The following is a 21007-nucleotide window of genomic DNA, read 5'->3' as shown; positions in this document are numbered from 1 at the left end:
CCGGGCTGCCCCTGGGGGGGCGGTCGGGACACAGGGAAAGCGCGGGGGGGGGCTGAGCCCGGGGGCTTTGGGGGTCTGGGGGGGTGAACATGGAGCCCCCCCAGCTGCAGGGTCACCCACACCACCCCAGGGAGCTCATGTCGTGGGGCAGGGAGCACCCTGCCTCGCCCTCTGCTTGGGGGTTTGGGGGGAGCCTCAGGGACCACACTGGGGGGGCAGGAGGGCTGGGGACCCCCCAGCAATGCCCGACTGGGCTCCTTGTATTGTCTCTTCCCAGAACAAAGGTCCCTCTCCAGGGATCCTGGCCTGGTGCTGGGGGGTGCAGGGACCTGGGGGGGGGGCACAAGTGTGGGAGCAGGACACAGCAGAGGGGGGGGGATGACAGCATGGCCAGGGGCCCCCCAGCTTTGCCAGCCCCACAGAGTGGCTCCTGCCAGCCCCCATCCAACACAAACCCCAGGGCTGAGCCCGATATCCAGCATTAATATTTGAAGAGGCTAATTACAACGCACGTGAGAGGAATGCTAATTGGGACTGGAGGGGGGGGGGAGCTGCCAGTTCTCCCCAGCTTTCAGAATCACCCCACGAGCCCCTGGCCCAGCAGCCCATGCCATTTGTGAGGCTCAGAGAGTAGGTTAATTAGCGAGAAGCTGATCGTCAATTAGAAGCGGGTGCCTTGATAAGGAGGAAATTAAGAGATGTAGGTGAGGAGGAAGAGCTCCAGATGGGGTTGGGGGTCACCCCAGGGTGGCTCAGTCCTTCTGTGGACCTGTATCATCGGGGTGGGGGTCCCTGGGGCTGCCCCTGCCAGTCCCATGCGGGCAGGACCCCCTGCCCGTGTACAAATGACGGTTCTGGGAAGATGAAGAAGCAACTGGCTCTGACACAGCCCATTTATTGCGGGGTCGCGGCCGCCGGCACACCGAGCAAACCCCGTTGCTCTCAGAACAGCGGGGAGGGTTTGTCACCAACTGCGGGGGATGGCGTGGGAGGAGTGGGGCAGGGGAAGGAGGCGGGTGGCAGCCCAGCCAGGACAGCCCTGTCCCTGCAGTGTGGGGCCAGACGAGCCCCCCCCTCCCCTGGGTTTGTGCTGCTGAACGTGTCACCTCTGACAGCAAAACAACAGGGGGGGATTTGGGCTCATACCACAAAGGTGGGGGGTCAGGAGACACCCAGGGCCAGAGAGGTGGTAGTGGCAGGTCCTCCCGGGGCAAAAGAGGGGTGCTGAGGTCCTGCCTTCCCCCCACTCCCTGTGGGGACGCAGGGGAGGAGGGAAGGCCCCCGAGGTGCATTTATTGCCGCAGGAGTGTCAGCACATCCCAGACCCAGAGCCAGGTGTGATCAGCGCGGGATGAGGGCAGCGGGCACCACCAGATCCGAGAGACTGAAGAGTCCCAGCCGCCCCCTGCGCTGCCGAACACGTTCTGGGTGCAGGGCTGGGACACACCGTGCTCCCGGGGCTGGCTGGAAGCTGGGTTTGGGCAGAGCCTTTCCTCTGGCTGCAACGCAGCAGTGATACCCTCCTCCTCCTCCTCCAAGGAAGCCGACTTCTCAACTGGCTCATCTGGGTCCCAGTTGCTGGCAGCGAGGGTGGCTGGGGCCTCGTCCCTCTTGGAGGATGGACACACACCCCAGGGCGGGCAGGTGAAGATGCTGGGACTCCAGATGGCCTGGAAGCCCTGGCGGCTGCGAGGCCAGCTCTGCGTGGGGCTCTGGAGAGCAGCTGCTGTCACAGCTGGGAGCAGGGGACAGGCCCGCCATCCCCATGCAGTCACTCATCAGTCACTCGCGCTGTCCTCGCTGTCTGAATACGCCCCCAACAAGCCGAGGGAGGAGGATGTGGTGCCCGTTGCTGTGGGAAATGAGCCTGGAAGCCAAGCGAGAGAGGAAACCCCATCAGGTATGGCCCTAGCCGTTGTGGGCAAACCCCACCGGCTCACGCAGAAACACAAACCTCCCTCGCTGCTCTGGATGCTCGCAGCTGAAGACGAGGCAGTCAGAGCTGGAGCCTGAGCCGGTGTCTCGTCCCCCCAGCCTGAATCTTGCTGAGGACAGCAAGGTTAAATCGGGTGGACAAGGAGACCCCACACCCCCTCGGCTGGAGCCTCCTGCTTCCGCCTTGCGGCAAGAGGAAGAAGCAGCAAGGTTGGCCCAAGGTCTGTAAAACCCCCTTCTCCCTCCGCAACCCCCCAGGAGATTTGAGCCACTGGAAAGGAAGAGAGGAGCCGGCTCTCGGCTCCGGCCACGCGAGCTGCCAGCTGTGAGCATGAGGCAGCGTCATGGGCAGCGAGCCCCGAGTTCCTGAATGACGGGCAGCTCCTCCAGCATCGTTTGGCTGAACAGACCCTGCCAGCAGCCAGGAGCAGGTGGCTGGGGAAAGCAGATTCAAAATGGGGCAACTACGAGAGCTGTCCTTCCCCAGGGATCCCATGAGGGCAGAGGGATTTATTAAGCCAAAGGCTAGGACCAATCAGCCCAGAATCTACCAGTTTATCAGCTCGTTCCCCAAATCCATGGGTCCTCTTGGACCTGACTTCCTGCAGCAGTGAAGGATGAGGTGCTGGAAAGCCTTTCTGCTTGTTTTCACCACTTCTCTAAAGCTTCCAAACTCTGATAGTTTGGCAGGTTTTCTAATCAGGCTCCAAACCAAAGCAATTTTCTTGTTTTCACATTTCTATCTTGCTGTCGTGATGGTTCCCAGAATAGTATCTGTGCACTGAGACGCTGTTTTGAAGCTTCTGGCCCTGACAGTCTGTCTTCAAGGCCTTGGCTTAACCCCAAGGGCCAGGGAGGAACCTCTCCCCTATCAGGATATCTGGAAACAGGGACGACCCCCTGCTCTGACACCATCATGGCTCAATCTGTCCCACAACAAGGACCTGACCTGAGAGCATTCAGGCTCTGAAGACAGAGCTAAACAGCACTTGGGTGCTGCCAGACCCCTCCCTGACGACCCAGCTCAGGCCACCCCATCCCCACATGGGCAGTTACCGGTGTTGGCCGTGGTGCCATGGTTCTCTGTCCCGTTAGCCAGGGCAGGACCCGGCTTCTGCTTCCTCACTGTGACCAGCCCGGCCAGCTGGGACTTGGTGTTCAGTTTGCCCACGCTCCGTTCCCAGGTCTCAGTCTTCAGCTTCTTACACGGGGGCTGAGGCTCCTGCAGAGTAGAGCAGGGGTGTTAGGGTGCCCTGGCCTTGGAGGGGGGGTGGAGGGAGAAGGAGGAGTGGTAAGAACAGCAGCACAAAGAGCAAGAAACATGAGGATAGCTGCTCGGAGCGGCCAAGGAGGGTACTCTCCCCCGCAGCAGCTGGCACAAGCTAGACAAACAACAGGGATATGGATCTAAATGGCTGCAAAACAGCCCTTGGAAACAAATGTCCTGCTGCCTGTGGCTTAAATCCAGCCTTGCAGGGCCGCAGGCTAGCCCTGGGACATTAAGGAGCCAGATGCATGCCACAGGGCTGCACAACCTCTGCCCAGGCAGGACTGCGTGCCTGCAGGTGGTCCAGCCACTGAATCAAACTCCCCCAGGCATGAGGATTAGTGCCGGGCCAGGGAACATCGCTCAGATTAACCCCAGGCCGGCTTAGAGACATGGCAGCTTTGATTCATCCAAGCGGACAGAGGTCCCTGCAGACACGGATTGACATCGGAGAGCAGCAGTGCATGGGCCTGTCTGTGGGGATAATCCCTCCCTTGCAAGCCGGGCACTGAAAGCTCTTTTGTTCTGCATGTCTCCAACACGGACAAAACAGAAGCAAAGGAGAGGCTGTCCCAGGCAGTGGTTTCATTGCTGTAATGTTCAGAGTGCTGAAATCATGCCTTAAGTATGACCAAGACACAGGCGAGCCTGTCCTTTTCAAACTGAAAGGGAAGCCACGTCCTGAGCGAGGACAGGGGCAGCTCCCGCCCAGGCTTTGTCAGCACAGGCAGTCTAAAATCACCAACTGATCCCCATCTCCTTTCAGCCCAGCGCACAGGGACACAGGCTTTCTAAGCTGCTCATGCGTGACAGGAATTAGGGCTTCAGCGTCACACAGAGCAGGGACAAAACAGGCAACACGCAGCCCAGGACAGCGGGTTTGGTCTGGGGGAAGAGGTGCGGTGGGTGGAAGAGTCTCTGCCCCCCCACTCACCTCCTGCAAGATGTCCGTAGGTTTAATTTTCGCCACAGGTTTCGTGCATGATTTTGCAGACTCTTCGTCAGAGTCGGAGTCTACCAGCAGGCGCCGGTTCTGGGCCTCCTCCAGCATAGCTCTGCAAGGAGAGAGGCCACGCACAGAGGGTTAGAGCTGGCTGCCTTCCACCGCCACGCCAAGCAGCGCCGGCCCCGCGCCATGCCTGCGCTCTTTGCTGTAAGGGGAGCTGCAGTTCAGTAGCACTGCAATGGGATCCACCTTCTCAGGTGCTTTTTAAGAAGTCACGGTCAAGCAGTGCCCAAAGGTGATAGCACTGGGATCTGCAGCCTCAGTCAGGTGCAGAAACTCTCCATGGGAGGACACTTGTCAGGGGGAGTCAGGCCCCTGCAGCAGCCCAGATCTTCCCACCAGTGACATCAAAACCCCTCACCTCCACTGCCCTAAACACTCTGCCATAACAAACTGTCCCCAGTCTCCTTACAGCCCGCTCAGGACTACATCCCACCTACACAACTCACATGACCTCCCCGGGCTGGGGCTGGGGGAGCCCAGGGCAGCACAGGGAGTGTGAGCTGCAGGGAGCTGGGGTTCAGGTTCCTCAGAGCAAAGCGCGGTGCGGGCCCTGGGCAGGCCCAGTGCTCCAACGACTGATGTTCATCATGTCAGAAACAAGCTAAAAAATAGTCTGGTTTGTATATGAACTATTCCCCCAGCTGCAGCAATTGGCCTTTGTTCTGTGAGGCATTTTCTTGTCAGTCTTTGGGGTGGGAAAAAATTAAATTAATTGTCCCTGAACTGAACCTCAGTGTTCTCAGGGTGCTGAGGAAAGGGCCAGGGCTGGTTTCACACTCCTGTGAATGCTTTATGCTCACTCACTTCATCTCTTGCTCATCCTCCTCTTGTTCCTTGCGCTTCTGCTCCTCCTCATATTCCTTGTACTGCTTCAGCATGGCCTCAAAGTCCACATTTGCCTGGCGCTGGTTGAGTTCCTTCAGCTCCTGCAGGTTCTCCAGAACTTCCATCTCCAGTTTGGAGTCCTTGGTTCGGTTCTCCAGGACCTGGTGACCAGAGGCAAATCGGGCTTATGTGAGGCAGCAGAGCCTGCCAGCAATCTCCAGCACTGCCTCCCCCCCAGTGCAGGGCAGGAAGCACTAAGAGGATCATCACCATCCCCATTTTTGGGTCTTAATAGGACAGGAAAAACTAGGGCAAGATGTAGCCTGTCACAAGTTCCAACACGGGATGAAACCTCCTGTGAGCAGAGGGTTGTCCCCTGCCTGTCCAGAGCACAGCAATACCTTGGGAGCCTGAAGAACTAAGACAATGGCTACGAAGTCACCTGCTTCACTGGGGAAAGCTAGCCAGTGCAGGAGAGAGGTTTGCCATCTGCAGAGAAGGTCACGTTCTCATACCTTCATGGGATTGTTGAGCTCTTCCTCTTCCCTCTCCTTCTGCATTCTTTTCTCCTCTTCCTCCAATAGTTTCTCAGCTTGGAAGTTGCGTGTGGCACCATGCTCCATGGTGTAGTCTGTGTTCTCAGGGTCTGTCTAAGGAAGAAACAAGCAGCAAAATCATTGTACTGGGGCAATTCTGCTTCAGCCATCCTGTGGCCACTTCCAGAGCCGCACGTAAATGTTTTCCAATATCATTCACATTACAGGGCAGACAATCACCCATGGCCTTCGATGTGCTGTTGCAGCCCACCCACAGATGGGCGAGACTTCAGAACTATAAACTGCCATCATAAGGGAAGATATAGCAAAAAGCACACACTCAAGACTCTTTGCTGGGACAGCCCTTCGCCATTGGGCCAGCACCCAGTAACGTCCATGGACGGCACAACCTCCCCAGAAAGTGAGAGCACAGAAAGTACCAAACATAGTTCACCTTGAAAGTGATCTCTGCCAGGCAACGCGTGCACTTGATGTAGAAGCGGAAGATGGGAAGTCCCAGGTACACCTCATTCTGAACAGTCTCCTTACGGGCATTAAACTTCTTCCCTTTATAGATGTATTCACCACATGTCTTGCATCTAGAAAAGGAGAAAGAGAAGTCCATAACATGTCAAAAAAGGGGAAGAAACAGACCAATAAAAATCCAAGTGATTTTCAAGCCATGTCAGCTCAGTGATGGTTATTTTCACCTTTGGAAATCCAGTCCCTACTCTTCAAACAACCTCAAAATCACCCACAGCATCTCTTCCCTCTCCCTCGCCCCTTTTCTCGCGGTCTGTGCCACCTCTAACGGCTGCTGGCAGCAGCTCCCCTGCAGCATATGGAGGTGACAAAATACCCAAGCAAACTCCTCTCTTCCACCTCTGTCTCCTGCTGACCGGTACAGCCCCTCTTACCGCATGTTGAAGGGGGCCATGAGCCGCACCACATACTGTCGGTCCTTTGGGAGTTTGAGCTTTGGGATCTTAGCAGGATCGAAGTCCGGCGGGTAGTATTTCTACAGAGACAGAGCAGAGACATGCGTGTGCTGGGCATGGAGTCACTCAGAGCAGCGAGAACAGTGGTTGGCAGGCTCCCGGCTGCTGTACCAGCCGCAGGCAGCAGCTCCACGCAGCAGGAGCCAGCATGCCCCTACTAGCCAGGTACGCTCTCAGGGGCCAAGCGGCCCGTCCACCACTGCCCGCCAGAGCCAGGAACCGGGGTGTGTGTGTCTGTACATCCAGGGCCTCAGGCCCCCCCCAGCGTGATTTTAGGGCCTAACCCTCTTGTCCCCGCCAGCCCCCTCCAAGCGCTGCCAGGAGCCCCAGTGTGGGGATCCCCGCCCCAACCGCCCCCCTCCCAGCCTCCGAGTCCCCTCGGAGACCCCTCTCCGCCTCAGGACGCCCCAGCCGAGCGCGGACTGCCCAGCACCCCCGGTCTGAGGCCCAACCGCAGCGATCAGGGAACCCTCCCCAGGGCCAGCCCCGGCCTGGGGACCCCCCAGACCCCCCCCCCCAACTCACGTTCAACACCTTCCGCTCCGACATAGCTGCGACCCCCACTCAGACACCGGTGCCAGCCCACAGCTGCCCCCAGCACCGCTACCCACTTCCGGGAAGTCCCGCCCTCCTCCGCCGCTCATTGGTGAGACGAGAGCCGCCCGGCGGGTTGTCGCCTGCTACTGGCTGTCTCTGCTGTCTGTCTGTCAGGGCTCCCTTCCCACCTCCGCCGTGACGCCGAGCGTCCGCCGGTCTCCGCAACCCGATGAAAGGTTCCACCGGTTCTGCCCCGCGCCCGGGCTGGTCCTGGGGGGGCAGCGGGGAGCTGGGGCTCGGCTTCCTCAGCGCGATACGAGGTGCAGGCCCAGCGTTCCGACGACTGATGTTCATCGTGTCAGGAATGGGCTAAAAAAGAGTCTGTTTTGTATATGAACTATTCCCCCAGCTGCAGTAGTTTGTTCTGTGAGGCGTTTTCTTGTCAGTCGTTGGGGTGGGGGAAAAAAAAAAATTATCCCTAACGCAGATATATTAGTGCTTTTGGTGTTGCAGGTAGGTTCAGTGGAAGTGCTCTGTGCTTCCAAGTGAAGGGAAACTCCGCTGCTTCTCTGCTTGTGTGTGCTTTGGTGTTTCTTGCTTTAAAAGTGAGGATTTGGAGTCCTTCACTTATGGTTCGTTGTTCTGAGTTTGTAGTGTATGGTTTCTTACTCGGGGGTTAAGAGTTTATCACTGTATTTTGTAAAAAATGAGCTGTGAGCTGTGAAAATTTCCTGCAGGGCTCTGTTCTGGAGGTTAGGAAGAAGTACAGGTGGGTGAAAACGGGGTGGTTTTCCTCTCAAATACCAGTGCTGAATCCTATCCCTGAGGGAGAGGGCAGGGGGGAGGCTGGCAGGTCCTTTGTTTCTTGCCGCATCACAAGCAGGAGCAGGAGCTGGCCCTTCCCTACCAGGCTGATCATTGGTAATAGCTCCTCGGGTGACAGGTTCACTCCTGGGTGTTGTGTGTAGGCATTAATTAATAAACAATTGCTTTATTAATTTAACTCATGTCTCTGTGCCTTTGCACTCAGTAAAAAGTGCCTCCACAGGCTGCCCCGGGGAGGGGGTTACTCATCGTGGGGCTCCTGCAGCACCCCAAGGTTCCTCAGCCCCCTGGGTCAGCCCTGGGGCCACAGGGGAGGTTGTGGCTGCAGCCAGAGCCCCTTCAGACCTCCTGGATGTGGGAGGAATGGCCTCTCCTGTGTGACCTGCTGGGGGAGATGCCATCAGGTATCACATCGGGAGTGCTGTGGCATGGGGCAGCTGGGAGGAGTTGTCTCTGCCTTAGACTTCCCTTTTCCCTCCCATCCCACCCCAAGGACCCCGTTAGTTCTCTGAGCTGCCTTTTACCCCTCAAGGCCTCCCTAGGCCCATCGCAAAGAGATCCTCCTTGTGCCCCATGGCCCTCCCATGCCCCCTCAGGGCACCCCTGCTTCCCTCACAACCCTTCTTTATGCCTCCAAACAGTCTTTTTCCTTTCTATGTCACCGAGGATGTCCGAGTCCTTCCTTAGTCTCCCCAAACTTCCTTGTGCCCCTTCAGCATTCCTCGAGGCCTCTCACAACCTGCTCCTGGGCTCCCCTTGTGCCCCAGAGCTCTGTGTGGCCTCTGCCCAGCCTGGGACCCCCGTTTTGACATTTGAGCCACCCCCAGGAGCTCTGTGTGGCCCACACAGGAGCTGTCTGGAGTACAAGGCCGAGTTTGGCATCATGGAACAGGAGACTGCCAGTCTGGAAGGCAGAAAGGAGCCCTCTGGGCACAACCCTCTTGGTGCAAGGGGACACCACAGAACTGGAGGGTTTAGCTTGAGGGAAATAGTGTGTGTGCGTAAGGTGATGCATGGCGGTAAGTGCTCTAATCCTGCCCAAGGTCCCTCAGCAGCAGTGTGCTATGTAATCCTGATAATAGGGCCCGCCCTACCTCGCCGGCGGGGACAGGGTAGACACGTCTCCCCTGGGTCCCCTCAGGCCGCAGGAGCGGGCGCGGCTCTCGGGCGCCGCCAGCGCTGCGCGGGAAGCGAGTGCGGCAGTGCGCATGCGCAGCGCCGCCAGGCGCCGTCGCCACCCGGCCCCCGTCCCGGCGTGCCCCGCGCGCAGCCGGCGGGGCGGGCTCTCCTCACACAAAGGCGCAGCGCTGGGAAAATGGCGGCGACGGCGGCGGTAGCGGCGGCCACGGAAAGCGCCGGTGGCAAAATGGAGGAACCGGCAGCCGCCGCGGCGACGGCGGCAGCTCCGCCACCACCTAACGGGGCAAGCAGTGCCGGGGATGCGCCTCCCAAGAGGTAGGGTGGCCGCTGTGGGGCCGCGCTACTGCCTGGGCCTGCTGCGGCGCATGCGGCCTTCCCGCGCCGCGGGCCTGGCCTGAGCCGGGCCGGGAAGGGGGGGCCGGAGCCGGGATGGGGGGGCTGTCGTCGGAGCCGGGACTGGGGTCAGGGCCGCTGCTGGGGCTGGGACCGTTGTTCGCCTCCGGGCGCGCCCCGGGAGCCCGGGTGGGCCCTACCCGCTGCGGCGCCGAGGCTGGCGGGCGTGGAGCCGCCCCGGGAAGGCGCGTCCGGGGGCTCCCGCCGCCTGAGGTCGAAGCGGGGAAGGAGCCGGTTGCTCGTCCTGGCGCTGTGTGCACTGCGCAGGCCCCGGGGTACGGCGGCCAGGGAGATCCTGCAGATCTTTGCGTATCCCGCTTAGGAAGTGCTTTTGCTGGGCCTTAGTGGACAACTTAAAGCCTCTCCATGACGTACAGGCTGTGCCAGCGAGATGGATTTTGACTTTTTGTTCTGTCAATGGCGGGTTGTAATAACTAAGTTCCTCTCGGACAGTCATCTCTCATATTGCTGCAACATTTGGAGCAAAGTGTGCTCTGTTTCGTGGTTGTGGAGTGGGTTAGGAACACGAGAGACAAATGCCTCAAGAGCAGGAGCTTGAAGGTGATGCCAGGCACTAAATAAGGATTGTGTTTCTGATGTCAGTAGAATGTTACAGAGATTTTTAAAAAAAGTGCAGGGGTTACAGTTCAAGGTCTGTAAATGTGAGGATGATGAGCAGAAGAAGCTTGAATTGCTGGTCACTTTCCTGTGTTAATGCTAACATTATTTTGGAAAACTTCATAGTTAGCAAAGCCTTTTTTTAATACAGAATCTGTGGAATAAAGAACACATTTTCTTTGGGTAATTTTTGGCCCCAGGCCTTGCATGCTGCGGAGATAAGAATTGGCATTTTGAACCTGATGGTTCTGTGAGTAATGTTTCAGACTTGAGGTCAGATTTCTTTATCTGCTGTTCCTGAAGGTGTGTTACATAGCTGTGTGTCAGTCAGGCTGCTGGTTGCTGCAGGCTGTTATGCCCAGGCATGTTGCATATCTAGTGTGGCCCAGAGCTGAATGATAGAGGCCAGATCGATGGTCTGTAGTTAATTTGAGATAATACGGATATGGTGATGAGATGATGGTGTGTCTCAGTTCAAAAAAACGCTCTCATCTGCCTCTGCTCTCAGGGTTTGTGCACTGTGTTTCACATGACCGGGAAGGTAGTTGGCTTTCCAAGTGTCACTTTTTGGGCAAAACGTCTGTATCTATTTTTTTTCCAGCACAAAATAGTTCAGCTGTGCTTATGGCAACTGAAAAAACACTCACGCAGCTCTTTCTGCCTTCTTCCTGCCAGGCAGAGACAGGCATGTCTGTTCAGGAGCGGAGGCAGCCCTGATCCCAGAGGGTGGGGATCCCAGTGTCAGCATGGCACATGATGCGATGACATGTCATGTTAGCCTGGGCTAGGGAAGGATCTTCCCATCTTCTCTCCTCCTCTGGGTAGCTGGTATTTGGAGGACATTCATATCTTGGATTCTGTTTATGTCTCGGAAAGCTCACTCTTGGCGACTGTAACAGAGCCTGCAGGTCTAGGTAACACGTAATCTGTAGTTTGATTTATATGAGGAGATGGTTTAATACTGGAAGCATAAGTACAGATGTCTACTTTGTTCTGATTTTCCCCCCCCCCGGCCCCCTTTATATTTTGGAGTTTCTCCAGACAGCTTATCTTTTTATCTAGTATCAAGCTCCATGTAGCAAAGCTAATGCATCTACAGTGATAATGCCAGTGGTCACATGAACATATTTTCTGTGTCCTTGCGGGGGGAAGAGGGGGATCTGCCTGTAGTGGATTTTGATTCTTGCTGTGTTCAGTGATTTCTGGTACACTTACTAGGTCTAGGTGGCATGTTTGAAGAAATCTTGCAGAGCAATGTGCCTAATAGTCTATTTCTTTGGAGGAAACAAGAGCTTCCCTTTTACTTCGACATGTATTACAAATGGGAGAAGTTTCATTTAGTCTTGATGAAGCATTTCAGTTCTGTAACCCAAGGAAAAAAAAATCAGAGTGGATAAAATATCTTCTGAAAATAACTGCTTAAGTGCATTATTTTCTGTAGATTTTACATTAGTCTCGGTGTAAATGGATCACAGTTACTCAGAGTGGTTCCTTGTTGGGATGGGGAAGCTACTGTGGGAATTTCATCTCACTTGTGCTTCAAACTGAGGGATACTCACAGGCATGGTATGTTTTGGAAGTGATGTGGAGCTCATTCCTTTCTGCTGTCTAGAACTAGAACTCCCTTCAAAGTTGCCCTAAACATTCAGTTGTTCTCATACTTAGTAACCACATCTTTTAAACTATCTCTGTGGACGTGTGCCTGCCTGTTCTTGTCTCTTTTGTGTGTGAAACCCATGGTGGTGGTGTCTGAAATCCTGTAAAAGGAAAAGATCAAACCTCTGAAGTACTTTCCTTGACACTTCTTTTGACCTGGCTGGATTTTGTTACACTGAATATGATAAAGAATATGTTCTAGGCTAACGCTTGTATTTAACAGCAAATATTGTGGTTTTTCTGAGTTGTTTACAGGTATATTAAAGTTTGAGGTGTTTTTAAGCTGACTTGGGAGCCTTAAATGCAGGTTTGCAAAAAAATGTCTGCATCATACCGCATTACTTCTAAGGGTGTTATACAGCAGTTCAACCCAGGGGGAATGTAAATAGTTCCAGTTTGAGGAACAGCCATAAAAAACTGGGTGTAGCTTTTAACACAAGCACTAAATTTTGTGTTATTTCTTCAGGCAAGCAGAAGTTAAAGTGTTAGAAGGATTGTCTTATTTTGAATCTGTTTTGGGCTTTTTAATTACTTCATTTCTCAAGAAACTTTAAAGTTCAGTGGAGGAAAGTCTAAAAATGTCACTTTTTGGTAAAATAAGTACTGTACATAACTAAAAGAGTACTTTTAAAAATATTTTTTAAATTTAATTTTTTAATAATTTTTCAGCATATTACTTACATGCAGAACCTGTTTCTCTTGGCGAGTAGTGATAGATGATGGCCATACTTAGAGCCACATTCTGTTTGTGGTTATGGCTGTATCCATAAAGTACGATATTTCTGTGTGTTTCCTTGTAACATATTCTTGTGGCTGAAAAAGTGTAGGCTGCTATGTAATAAAAATGGGGAACCCACTCAAATATGAAACAGGCATCTATATACTTGTTTTGTAGCTGTTGTATTTTGGTTTTGTTTGTTTGTTTTTCCCCTGCAGGCTCTTGTATCTGTTCAGTGATTGAAATGGTTCTGAAGCAACAGACAGTGTTGTTGCAGAATTGTGTTCACATCAGAGCCAGACTTTCTGGCGTGACTTGGACTTTGCAGGGCTACTAAGGTTTTAAATTGAGCAAAAGCTCAGTGTGTGTACAGATAAGTTTTGGAAACTTTTCCAGCTTTTTTGACTAACGTGTTCTCATAAATTCTTTCTAAAGATGTATTTCTGCATATTTTCAACCAGCACAAAGTGAACAATGAGATTAATTGGATTAGTTAAGGAAATCATGTCAGGCTGAGGCTGAAGTATTCAATTCTCCTGTTTTTTTGGGTTTTTTTTTTTTTTTTAAATACTGTTATTCAGTGGCATTTGTGTCCTATTAATGCCTGATGGTCCTCTAGGTTGGTTGAGAAATGGTCTTCATTTCTGATTTTTATTTTATTTGTCCTGTTAGAGCTGGTATTCTGAAAAAAGAACTATTCAATACGTTTGTTGTAATGCACAGAGGCTTTGAATTTGTGTAATCCAAAACCTGTATGTGTTGGAGGAGGAATAAAAGTGTTAGGTAAGAGTCATTGACCTGAGTGCATAGATAGATAGAGGATTATTTTATTAAAATTTTTCTAGTGTAAGACTAAAAATATGGTGAGTCAATGTATTATTTGACTTAAAGGTATTTAAGTAGTATAGCGTGCTGAGGAGAAAATAAATAGGGTGGATATCTGGTCTGGAGTATTATGAAGAGGAGCGAGGCTTGGTCGGCTTTAAAGAAATTCAGCTTAAGAAATGGAAATCTTTGGTTACATTGGATAAATGTGGGAGAAAATAGTGGGTCTTCGTGATGTAAGTTGTCTGCTATTAGGAAATCTTTGTTACAATACACAGTAGCACTGGAGTGTTCCAGCTTTGGTTGAAAGGTATACAATTTTGCAAACAAAAATGGATGAAACTTTGCCAGTTCTGGTTTAGTTTTAAGAATGTAACAAGTTATGTTCCAAGAGGTGGTATGACATTGATCCAATGCCAGAGTAGTTAATGTGTGTGATTATCTTTCTTTGCTTGCAGTGAAGGTGAACGACCAAGCCAAAATGAAAAAAGAAAAGAGAAAAGTGTCAAAAGAGGAGGAAATCGCTTTGAGCCATATGCTAATCCTGCTAAAAGATACCGAGCTTTTATTACAAATATTCCATTTGATGTGAAGTGGCAGTCTCTGAAAGACCTGGTCAAAGAGAAAGGTAATGTACAACTCAGGTGGCCAAGTGATGTCTGTCATCTTACTTGTGGCTGACTTTGTAAACTTAAGAGTTGAAGTTCTGGGTGGACTTAGTGATATGAGTTTTGTAAAAGGTCTTCTTGAAGCCTTTTTGGGTGTTGCACAACATCTGCTCCCTGGCAGCCTTCCAGATGGATAGTTCCTTTACAGGCATGTTGGCATATAGCTAATAGTGCTTCATCGGAGTTTAAAAGAGTATTTTTCTGAGGGGGGAAAAATGAGGCTTTCATCAGGTTCTAGTCTTGACAAGCAACAAAACTTTCTGAAGCATTTCAATGTCTTTTGGGTAATAAAGGTAGATATTTACTGCTGATCTGGTGTGTGTATATATAGCTGTGTCCTCAAACTTTGTAGCGATTTGTGCTTTGATAAAGATCCATACTGCCGTTTGATAGCAGTAAAATGTATTTAAGGGTGACCTGCAAAAAAGAAAAACCAGGTTTGTACTTCGGCATGTGCTGCAGCACCGTTAGGGCTTTGGATATCATGGTCATGGTGTTTCCCCCTTCCCCACTTCTATTTAACTGTCCCATATGAATGGGAGTCGCCTTAGTTTGTTGACCTTAGCATCTTCATCTCTTGAAGAAGATGAAGTTGAGCTGACTACTCAGGTGGTGACGAGTCTAAATGTAGTGTTACTGCTTTAAGCTGATACTCAATTTACTAGTTTTCAAGTCACCTTGGAAATGCAGTGGAGTGGCAAGAAAATACTTGGCTTCTCCACCGTTAAAAGGTCTCAGAACAAGCTAAGAGTAACTAATACAACCTTTCCTCTTGTGGGTCACTTCTAAAATACATAGCATCTGTCATAAATGTCTCGCAAAATAGTGATCAGTGTTCACTTGTGTTTGAATTGGGTAAGGATTGATAGTTAATGTGTTCACAAGGTGTGGCCTAACGAATGGGAGAACAAATTTCCAAAGGGTTTCAAAATGTTTGTCTTTGGAGGCAAAATGGAACTGAGTCCGCGTAATGAACTTCAGGAGTATAAGCCCTGGGAAACTTCCATAATTAGAGGCTGTGAAGTGTTGATGCTTGAGATTCAGCAATGGTGTTCTGTAACACAAAGAATTACAGTCTGAAAGATTGCTTTAACAGGCCCTAATTATGAATGGTCCCTTGCCTTAAACTATGCTTTCACTTTGCTACACGAGATACATTGGTTAATAGGAGTATCTGTATGTGTAGATGTCTAATTTTAAGTACTATGTTGAATTCCGTTCCAAGTGTCTTGTGGTTTCTCTCCAGTTCACGTGGATGGAAAAGTCCGGTGTGAGATTGTTTCCTGCCTTGCTGTTCAGCTGCTCATTCCAGCAGATACTCCTAGGGGAACATTGAAACCTCTCCATTCTGTCTGCAGGGCTTGTTACGCTAAACATTGAGAAGCATTGTTCTTGGTTTTTGGGACTGCTTGTTAAAATACAACAGTCTAGATTTGCTGTGTAGTTGCGATTCACTCTAATTAGTCACTGACTTCTACCAAATTGGTGCTCTCGTGCTGTGCTTGAACTTGCTCAATCGGTACTTCTCGATACAAGGCATAGTAGTTCCAAGAACCAGGAATGTGACCGTGGAAAAATCTAAATGTTAGAATTCTTGGTTTGTAAGTGTAAGAATTACAGGCCAAACGTTCAAGGTTTTGGGAGCACGTGAAAGAGATGTGTACCCAAAGGGTAAACATAGGCGTTCCATGACTGCTCCATCGCTTGGCAGTTGTGAAGACTTAAGCTGTTAGCAGCAATGGCATAGCAGGTTGCTGAACGTAGGAGGAATTCACCTCAATCGGCTGGTTTGCGTCAGTAAGTATGGTTTAGGAGACATGAGCTTTGAGGTCTGCTCATATTTCTGCAACCTGGTTTTTTCAGATGCGTACAGTCTTCTAAAGGTGACATCTCTCTCAAGAGTAATGCCTTGGTTCAGTCATTTCAGTGTATTTGTTGGTGAAACTCAATTACAGGTATGCAGTATGACATACTTACTAATGAAATTAAAAAATGTTCTTGTTTGAAACTCCCTTGTATTGGCTGACAAACACAAGGTTCTACTAAACTGATGTAATCAGCATTGATAACTGGCAATTGGTGAATGGCTTCAGGAGAAGAATGAGGCAGCAGTTCTTCAGCATGTAAGTGGAGTCTAAACGTAAACACCATTGAATGCTAAACAGATGTCTTAATCTGTCCCCAACAAATGGCTCTGTCTTAGGGAGAAAAATGGTAATGCTTCATGGCAGCTGGCGTAAGTGAGGTGGTACCATATGATAAAAAAGAACTTGTATTTGAATTGGAGATATTTATCGATTCCTTTAGGAAATACAGACTTCTGTGTTTTAAACCTTTTTCTTGACCAGAGTAGCAAGATGGCATACAATACAAGGAGAAAGATTAGCTGTAAAATGAGGCAATATTTATGTTCTGCTCTGTTGCAAAGCTGGGGGCAGCTGCAGGCAAGGCCATGCTCATGTCCCATTCAAAGATTCCAGGACACCCCGAAAACTGTTTGTGTTAGCGTGGTTGTACCCACCTTTACATAAGGCAGAGCTGTATTATGGAGCAGGCACACTTACCTGTGTCAACAGAGCTTTCCCAGCTTAAACTTTCTGTGAAGAAGAGCAGCTGCTAAACTTCATTGTGCTGCCTTCTTTCTTGCTCCATTTCCAGAAATTTTTGGAACCTTTGTGGCCTCCTAAAGGTGTAACTCACACCCTCTTGCTATTGTACACAATCCCAGAGGTTAAGTACTGGTGAGCACTTTTGTTACTTCAGTACTAATAGCTGTTACTCCAGTACCTGAAGACAGCCGTTACTGGGGAGTCCCCTGGGTTTTGGTGCCCAAGATTCTGTCACAGCGTGCTTGCAGACTGAAGTTTTAGGTGGGCAAAGAGAAAAGGATGGATGAGCAACATGGAAGTGCTGTTCCACATCTTCCTCGCTTTCCCCTTACTTTCAGTAGATGCTCTGAGTTGCTCTATTTTTCCCTGGCCTCAACTATCTTTTTGAGGAGGCACTGCCCTTCATCAGTGGCTGCAATGAGCTTTTTCACTCCCTCTTTCCTCCCTGGGCTCTTAAAGAGCCAAAATTTCCCATATTTTTCTCTGGGTTCTCATGCAAAAGTGAGATTTCCCTTCCCCTACTGTCTAAGAAAGCTTGCGAACTCTTTTCTCTCTAATTTGGGAAGAATGTTTTTCTTTTCCCCTTTTAACTAAAGCTTTGTACATGTGTGTGTGTTTCTCTTCTCTCTCCCCAGCCCACACCCCCCATGTAACTTTTTAGAGTTTGTCTGTCTTGAGCTTTAAACACTGTAAATGAAGGAGGAGCCGTGACCAGTTCTGAATTGCCTCACGTTGAAAGTATGAGGCTCTTGATGGCAGCATCCTCTGAATCAGTCACATTGATTGTAGTTCTTTACTTCAGAAGATGATGGGACATTCGTATAGTTTTGGTAATGTCTTGAGAGTCTTCCTTCTCTAGTATTTACTTTTGACCCTCTAGGCCAAAGAAATTACCGTGATATAAAGCATTTACTCCTTTTTCAGTTTCTGTGTTTCTCTTCTTGCTGAGACTTGCCTCTCTGCACTTTTCATGCCTTTCAGAGCTTCTTGGTTTGTCTCTAACTGTTAAAATCATACTGCCCAACTTTAGAGTCTTCAAAGTTGACATCTACATCTGAGCTGGTTATCCTGTACTTCCCAAGTATGTCCTTTGGGTTAGCGAATCCAGCTCAGCCATGCCTCAGGTCACCATCTGGACATACTTATCTGAACTTCCTGAACAGTGGCTGGAAAATATCTGAATTCTGACAGACCAGCATGGCTTGAACACCTTAATTTTCTGTGCAGATGAACTTTGGGAAGTGGATACAAAGTTTGAGAGGGAGTGAAAATATGACTGTAATGATAAGTAGCAGTGGAGATTCCTGTGACTTGTATTTCTAGTTACTGCAATAATTTCTGCTCAGTCTCTTGTTTTAGGAAACGCTGAGTTTCTGAACTTTCTCACGTGTGAGGTTTAAAAAACCAAATCGGTCTGCTCTTAAGATAAGTCTTAAAGACACCATGGGGAACATGTTCCTTAATTATACTTGCATTGACTTAGAGCTCGTATTTTCTGCAAGTTTTATCTCCCTTTGGAGGCTGGTCCAATAATAAACTTGAGTTTTTTAAGTAAGTCTCTTGTGCTTGAATGAAATTTCTTCACTTATGGATATTTTTCCCGATATAAACCAACTGTTCTCTAGCAGAAAGAAAATCTGCCTGGATCACTGTGCATTTCTTCTGCCCTCTGAAGCAGGTTTAGTACGTGGATATCTGCTCTTGGTACTTTTCCATGGCTTATTTGCCTGTGCGCTATCATAGGTTACCCTTGTCTGCTACTGCTGCTTTATCCCCAGTGCCTGATGTTCTGATACACTGTGGTTTGGGATCTAGAAAAAAGCCAAATAAAATGTGACCCAGCGTATGTTCTTAAAAAAAAAAGAAAATTCCTTTGCCAGCCTCACACAGTAGTCTTTTGCAAGAAGTGTCACGTTGAATCATTTCACATGTTTTTTAGGTGAAAAAATACGTTTTTATTGCAGTTGTTTTGTACTATGGACTTGGTGTCTTGGCTACTGAGCTATTACACTATTTGTGGTGTTCCCCTCCCCCTGCTTTTTTTTTTTTTTTTTTAATTTGGCTATTCAGGAAGTTCAGATGTCCTTTGAAGGAAAGCAGCTACTTCAAGATGTATGTTTAGTTTCTAATGTAGGTGTCTATAAGGCTCACATGTGAAGCACTGAGCAAAATTGGCACATAGTAGATTCTTAGGAGTGTGACAAACAATTGCTGCTGTGATAGACTCCTGGAAATCTGTGGTTCAGAGCTCAGATTTGTTAAAATAGTAACTATTAAATCATATTTAATCTGTTATGTTCAAGCTTGGCAAACTTTGGAAGTGTTTGTGTGGATCTGAAGTAAGAATTGTAGCTGAATTTGATTAGTGGTTGGGACAGGAGAGCCCTCAATCCAGGGGCTCAGGAGTGTTATTAGGAGCAAAGTCACAGACTTCCAACCTGTGACTTCTGGCCTCTGTGAAATGGAGTGGTTTTGTATTGTAGGTAATCTGGGAATTTGTTGTCTTCCTACATAAATTGTTGAATCACACTTGCATTCTTGATCAAAGTTTGGTTGGACTCTGGCTGCTGCTGTTGAGATGGATGGCTTCAGAATGACTTAGTAATGCTGAGTATTTGGACTCGGTGCACGGCCACCATGTGCCACCAAGGACTAGTCCAGGAGGGCTGTTTACAGCACAGCCCCTTTTGCTACACAGACTGCGGAGACAATTCCACATATGCTGTGTGATCTCATATTGTTCACATTATAGGATGGAATTAATTTCGTTAGAACTATTGTTCAGCTGGTGAAGCTATGGATAGTGATCGACCACTGATCTGCCCTGTCCCTTTCAAAGGGACTTGCTTGGTAGTCTCTACCAGCCTCAAACACTATCCTCATAAAAACACAAACGGATCAGAGTTTATTCTGCCTAGCTAACTGTTCTTTGGCTGGAATGCTGATATTGCTAAATTATTTGTTTAAATAATAAATGGAAATGAAAAAAAAGTAGTGATTTCATTAAGCATTCCTTTTCTTTCAGTAAGAGGGACCTTGCAGGATGGTCGTTTTGCATAATGACACTTAAGTGTCCTGTAAATGACTGGTCCTGAGGGAGATCAGGCTGAACACTTCTTGTCTGTCCCTTGCTTGAGTGTGAGACTCCAGTTCCTCACTCAGAGTATGTTATCAACCTTCAGACTGGGTCGTGGTTTCCCACAAAGACTGCTTTCTGCCTTTCATATAATGCAACTTGGAGTCCTCCTGTCTTAAACTTAAAAACTAGGAATTCTAAAACCAGAAAGAAAGCCAAAAACGTTTTTCTCGATGATTCTTCTGTATGCCAGTCACTTCAAAGGCAGCAGCCATTTTGGTAGTTGTATTCTGGAGGTACATGATATGGTTATGTGGTTATAAAAAGGCAATCCTAATCTTGTGAGGAAAGGTGCAGATGTAGTTTTCCAGTGTGTTTTGCCCTTTGCTGTAGACGGTTTTGTCTTGAGAGCAAATGTCAGACTGTTTAATACTCCTTATTGAAGCTAAAAAATGGACTTTATTGTGGCTTAACAAAAAGCTGAAAACCTGCTGAAATAAATAGTAGGCAGTCAGTGATCTCTTGGTCTCTCTGAACAGTCTGACTCTCTTTTTGGAAGTTTGTCTTTAAATCCAGAAAGAAGCAAGTAACTGTTCAAGTTCTGGACAACAGAGACAAGATTGCATACTATGTAAAGTGAAGGAAACTTGTTCTTGCAGACTTTCCCATGGATTTGGATTGCCTCAAGTAACGAGTGGGTACTAAAGATCAAGGAAACTGATATTGTGGAAATAGCTGGCTTTTGAAGTGGAGGAAAAATCAAGAACATGTTTAACTGTTTTAAGACTTTACTGCATACCTGTAATTGTCCAGTTTTGTGGTCTAGAGAACATGGAGTGTTTCTGGGCTTTCTTATAAGGCAGAGGCTCCATACACGGTTGTTGATTGTTCTAAATTCCCATTGTTTTCTTGGCTTTTCTCCCTTGGTATATGTGTCGTCTGGAATCTGATTTGTAGTTGGTGAGGTAACATACGTGGAGCTCTTAATGGACGCTGAAGGAAAGTCAAGGGTAAGTGTTTGAGAGATTTCTTCTGTGGATTTTCTACATGACAAATGTAACTGTATGGTGGCGTGGAACGAAACGCAGTCAGGAAGGTAGAGAGTGTGTATGCTTAGTGGCTATAACAGGATTGCTTAAAGCTTCTTTTGGGGTGGGGAGGAGGTGGGATGGGGCCTTGTAAACAGTGTTAGGGTGGTCTTCCACTGTGTTCAGTTGGCGTTGGCTGTTTGAATGACCCACGGACCCTAGCAGTATGTATAGTGGTACGGAATATTAATGTAATACTTGTGTTTTGGAAAACGTCACTGTAGTGGTTTGCTGAATTTGTAAGGCCAGTGTGCAAAAGCAGGTTCTGTAAACTACACTTCCTG

The 21007-nt window shown here is 49.1% G+C and overlaps 2 protein-coding genes across 3 annotated transcripts; one reads left to right on the top strand and one right to left on the bottom strand.

Annotated features, from left to right (window-relative positions):
• Positions 1 to 871: 871 nt before the first annotated feature.
• YJU2 (YJU2 splicing factor homolog) lies at positions 872 to 7202 on the bottom strand. 2 transcript variants are annotated; one of them, XM_074927928.1, is made up of 8 exons: positions 7096 to 7202; positions 6490 to 6590; positions 6027 to 6171; positions 5552 to 5686; positions 5016 to 5197; positions 4137 to 4257; positions 2980 to 3157; positions 872 to 1852 (listed from the first exon to the last, which is right to left on the bottom strand). In XM_074927928.1, the coding sequence occupies exons 1-8, from the start codon at positions 7117 to 7119 to the stop codon at positions 1779 to 1781; spliced, it is 960 nt and encodes a 319-aa protein (XP_074784029.1). In that variant the 5' UTR covers positions 7120 to 7202; the 3' UTR covers positions 872 to 1778. The 2 variants fall into 2 exon arrangements, with proteins under 2 accessions (XP_074784029.1, XP_074784028.1); XM_074927927.1 differs by having other exon boundaries at positions 873 to 1867; positions 2992 to 3157.
• A 2001-nt stretch (positions 7203 to 9203) lies between these two features.
• Positions 9204 to 20761, top strand: LOC141971088 (heterogeneous nuclear ribonucleoprotein M-like). The gene is made up of 3 exons (XM_074928192.1): positions 9204 to 9387; positions 13741 to 13910; positions 20593 to 20761. The coding sequence occupies exons 1-3, from the start codon at positions 9248 to 9250 to the stop codon at positions 20655 to 20657; spliced, it is 375 nt and encodes a 124-aa protein (XP_074784293.1). The 5' UTR covers positions 9204 to 9247; the 3' UTR covers positions 20658 to 20761.
• Positions 20762 to 21007: the final 246 nt, after the last annotated feature.

The sequence above is a fragment of the Athene noctua genome, chromosome 27, assembly GCF_965140245.1.
Source record: "Athene noctua chromosome 27, bAthNoc1.hap1.1, whole genome shotgun sequence".
Taxonomy (NCBI): domain Eukaryota; kingdom Metazoa; phylum Chordata; class Aves; order Strigiformes; family Strigidae; genus Athene; species Athene noctua.
Note: the sequence above shows the minus strand (reverse complement) of the source record. Positions and strands in the feature narration are given on the sequence as shown.

Coding starts and splice junctions, on each gene's coding strand:
- YJU2 (XM_074927927.1), bottom strand. CDS start 7,119: ATGTCGGAGCGGAAGGTGTTGAAC. Junction 6,591..7,095: donor CGGAGCGGAAGGTGTTGAAC/GTGAGTTGGGGG, acceptor CTGTCTCTGTAG/AAATACTACCCGCCGGACTT. Junction 5,198..5,551: donor AGCTCAACAATCCCATGAAG/GTATGAGAACGT, acceptor TCTGGTCACCAG/GTCCTGGAGAACCGAACCAA.
- LOC141971088 (XM_074928192.1), top strand. CDS start 9,248: ATGGCGGCGACGGCGGCGGTAGCGGCGGCCACGGAAAGCGCCGGTGGC. Junction 9,388..13,740: donor GGGGATGCGCCTCCCAAGAG/GTAGGGTGGCCG, acceptor CTTTGCTTGCAG/TGAAGGTGAACGACCAAGCC. Junction 13,911..20,592: donor AGACCTGGTCAAAGAGAAAG/GTAATGTACAAC, acceptor TCTGATTTGTAG/TTGGTGAGGTAACATACGTG.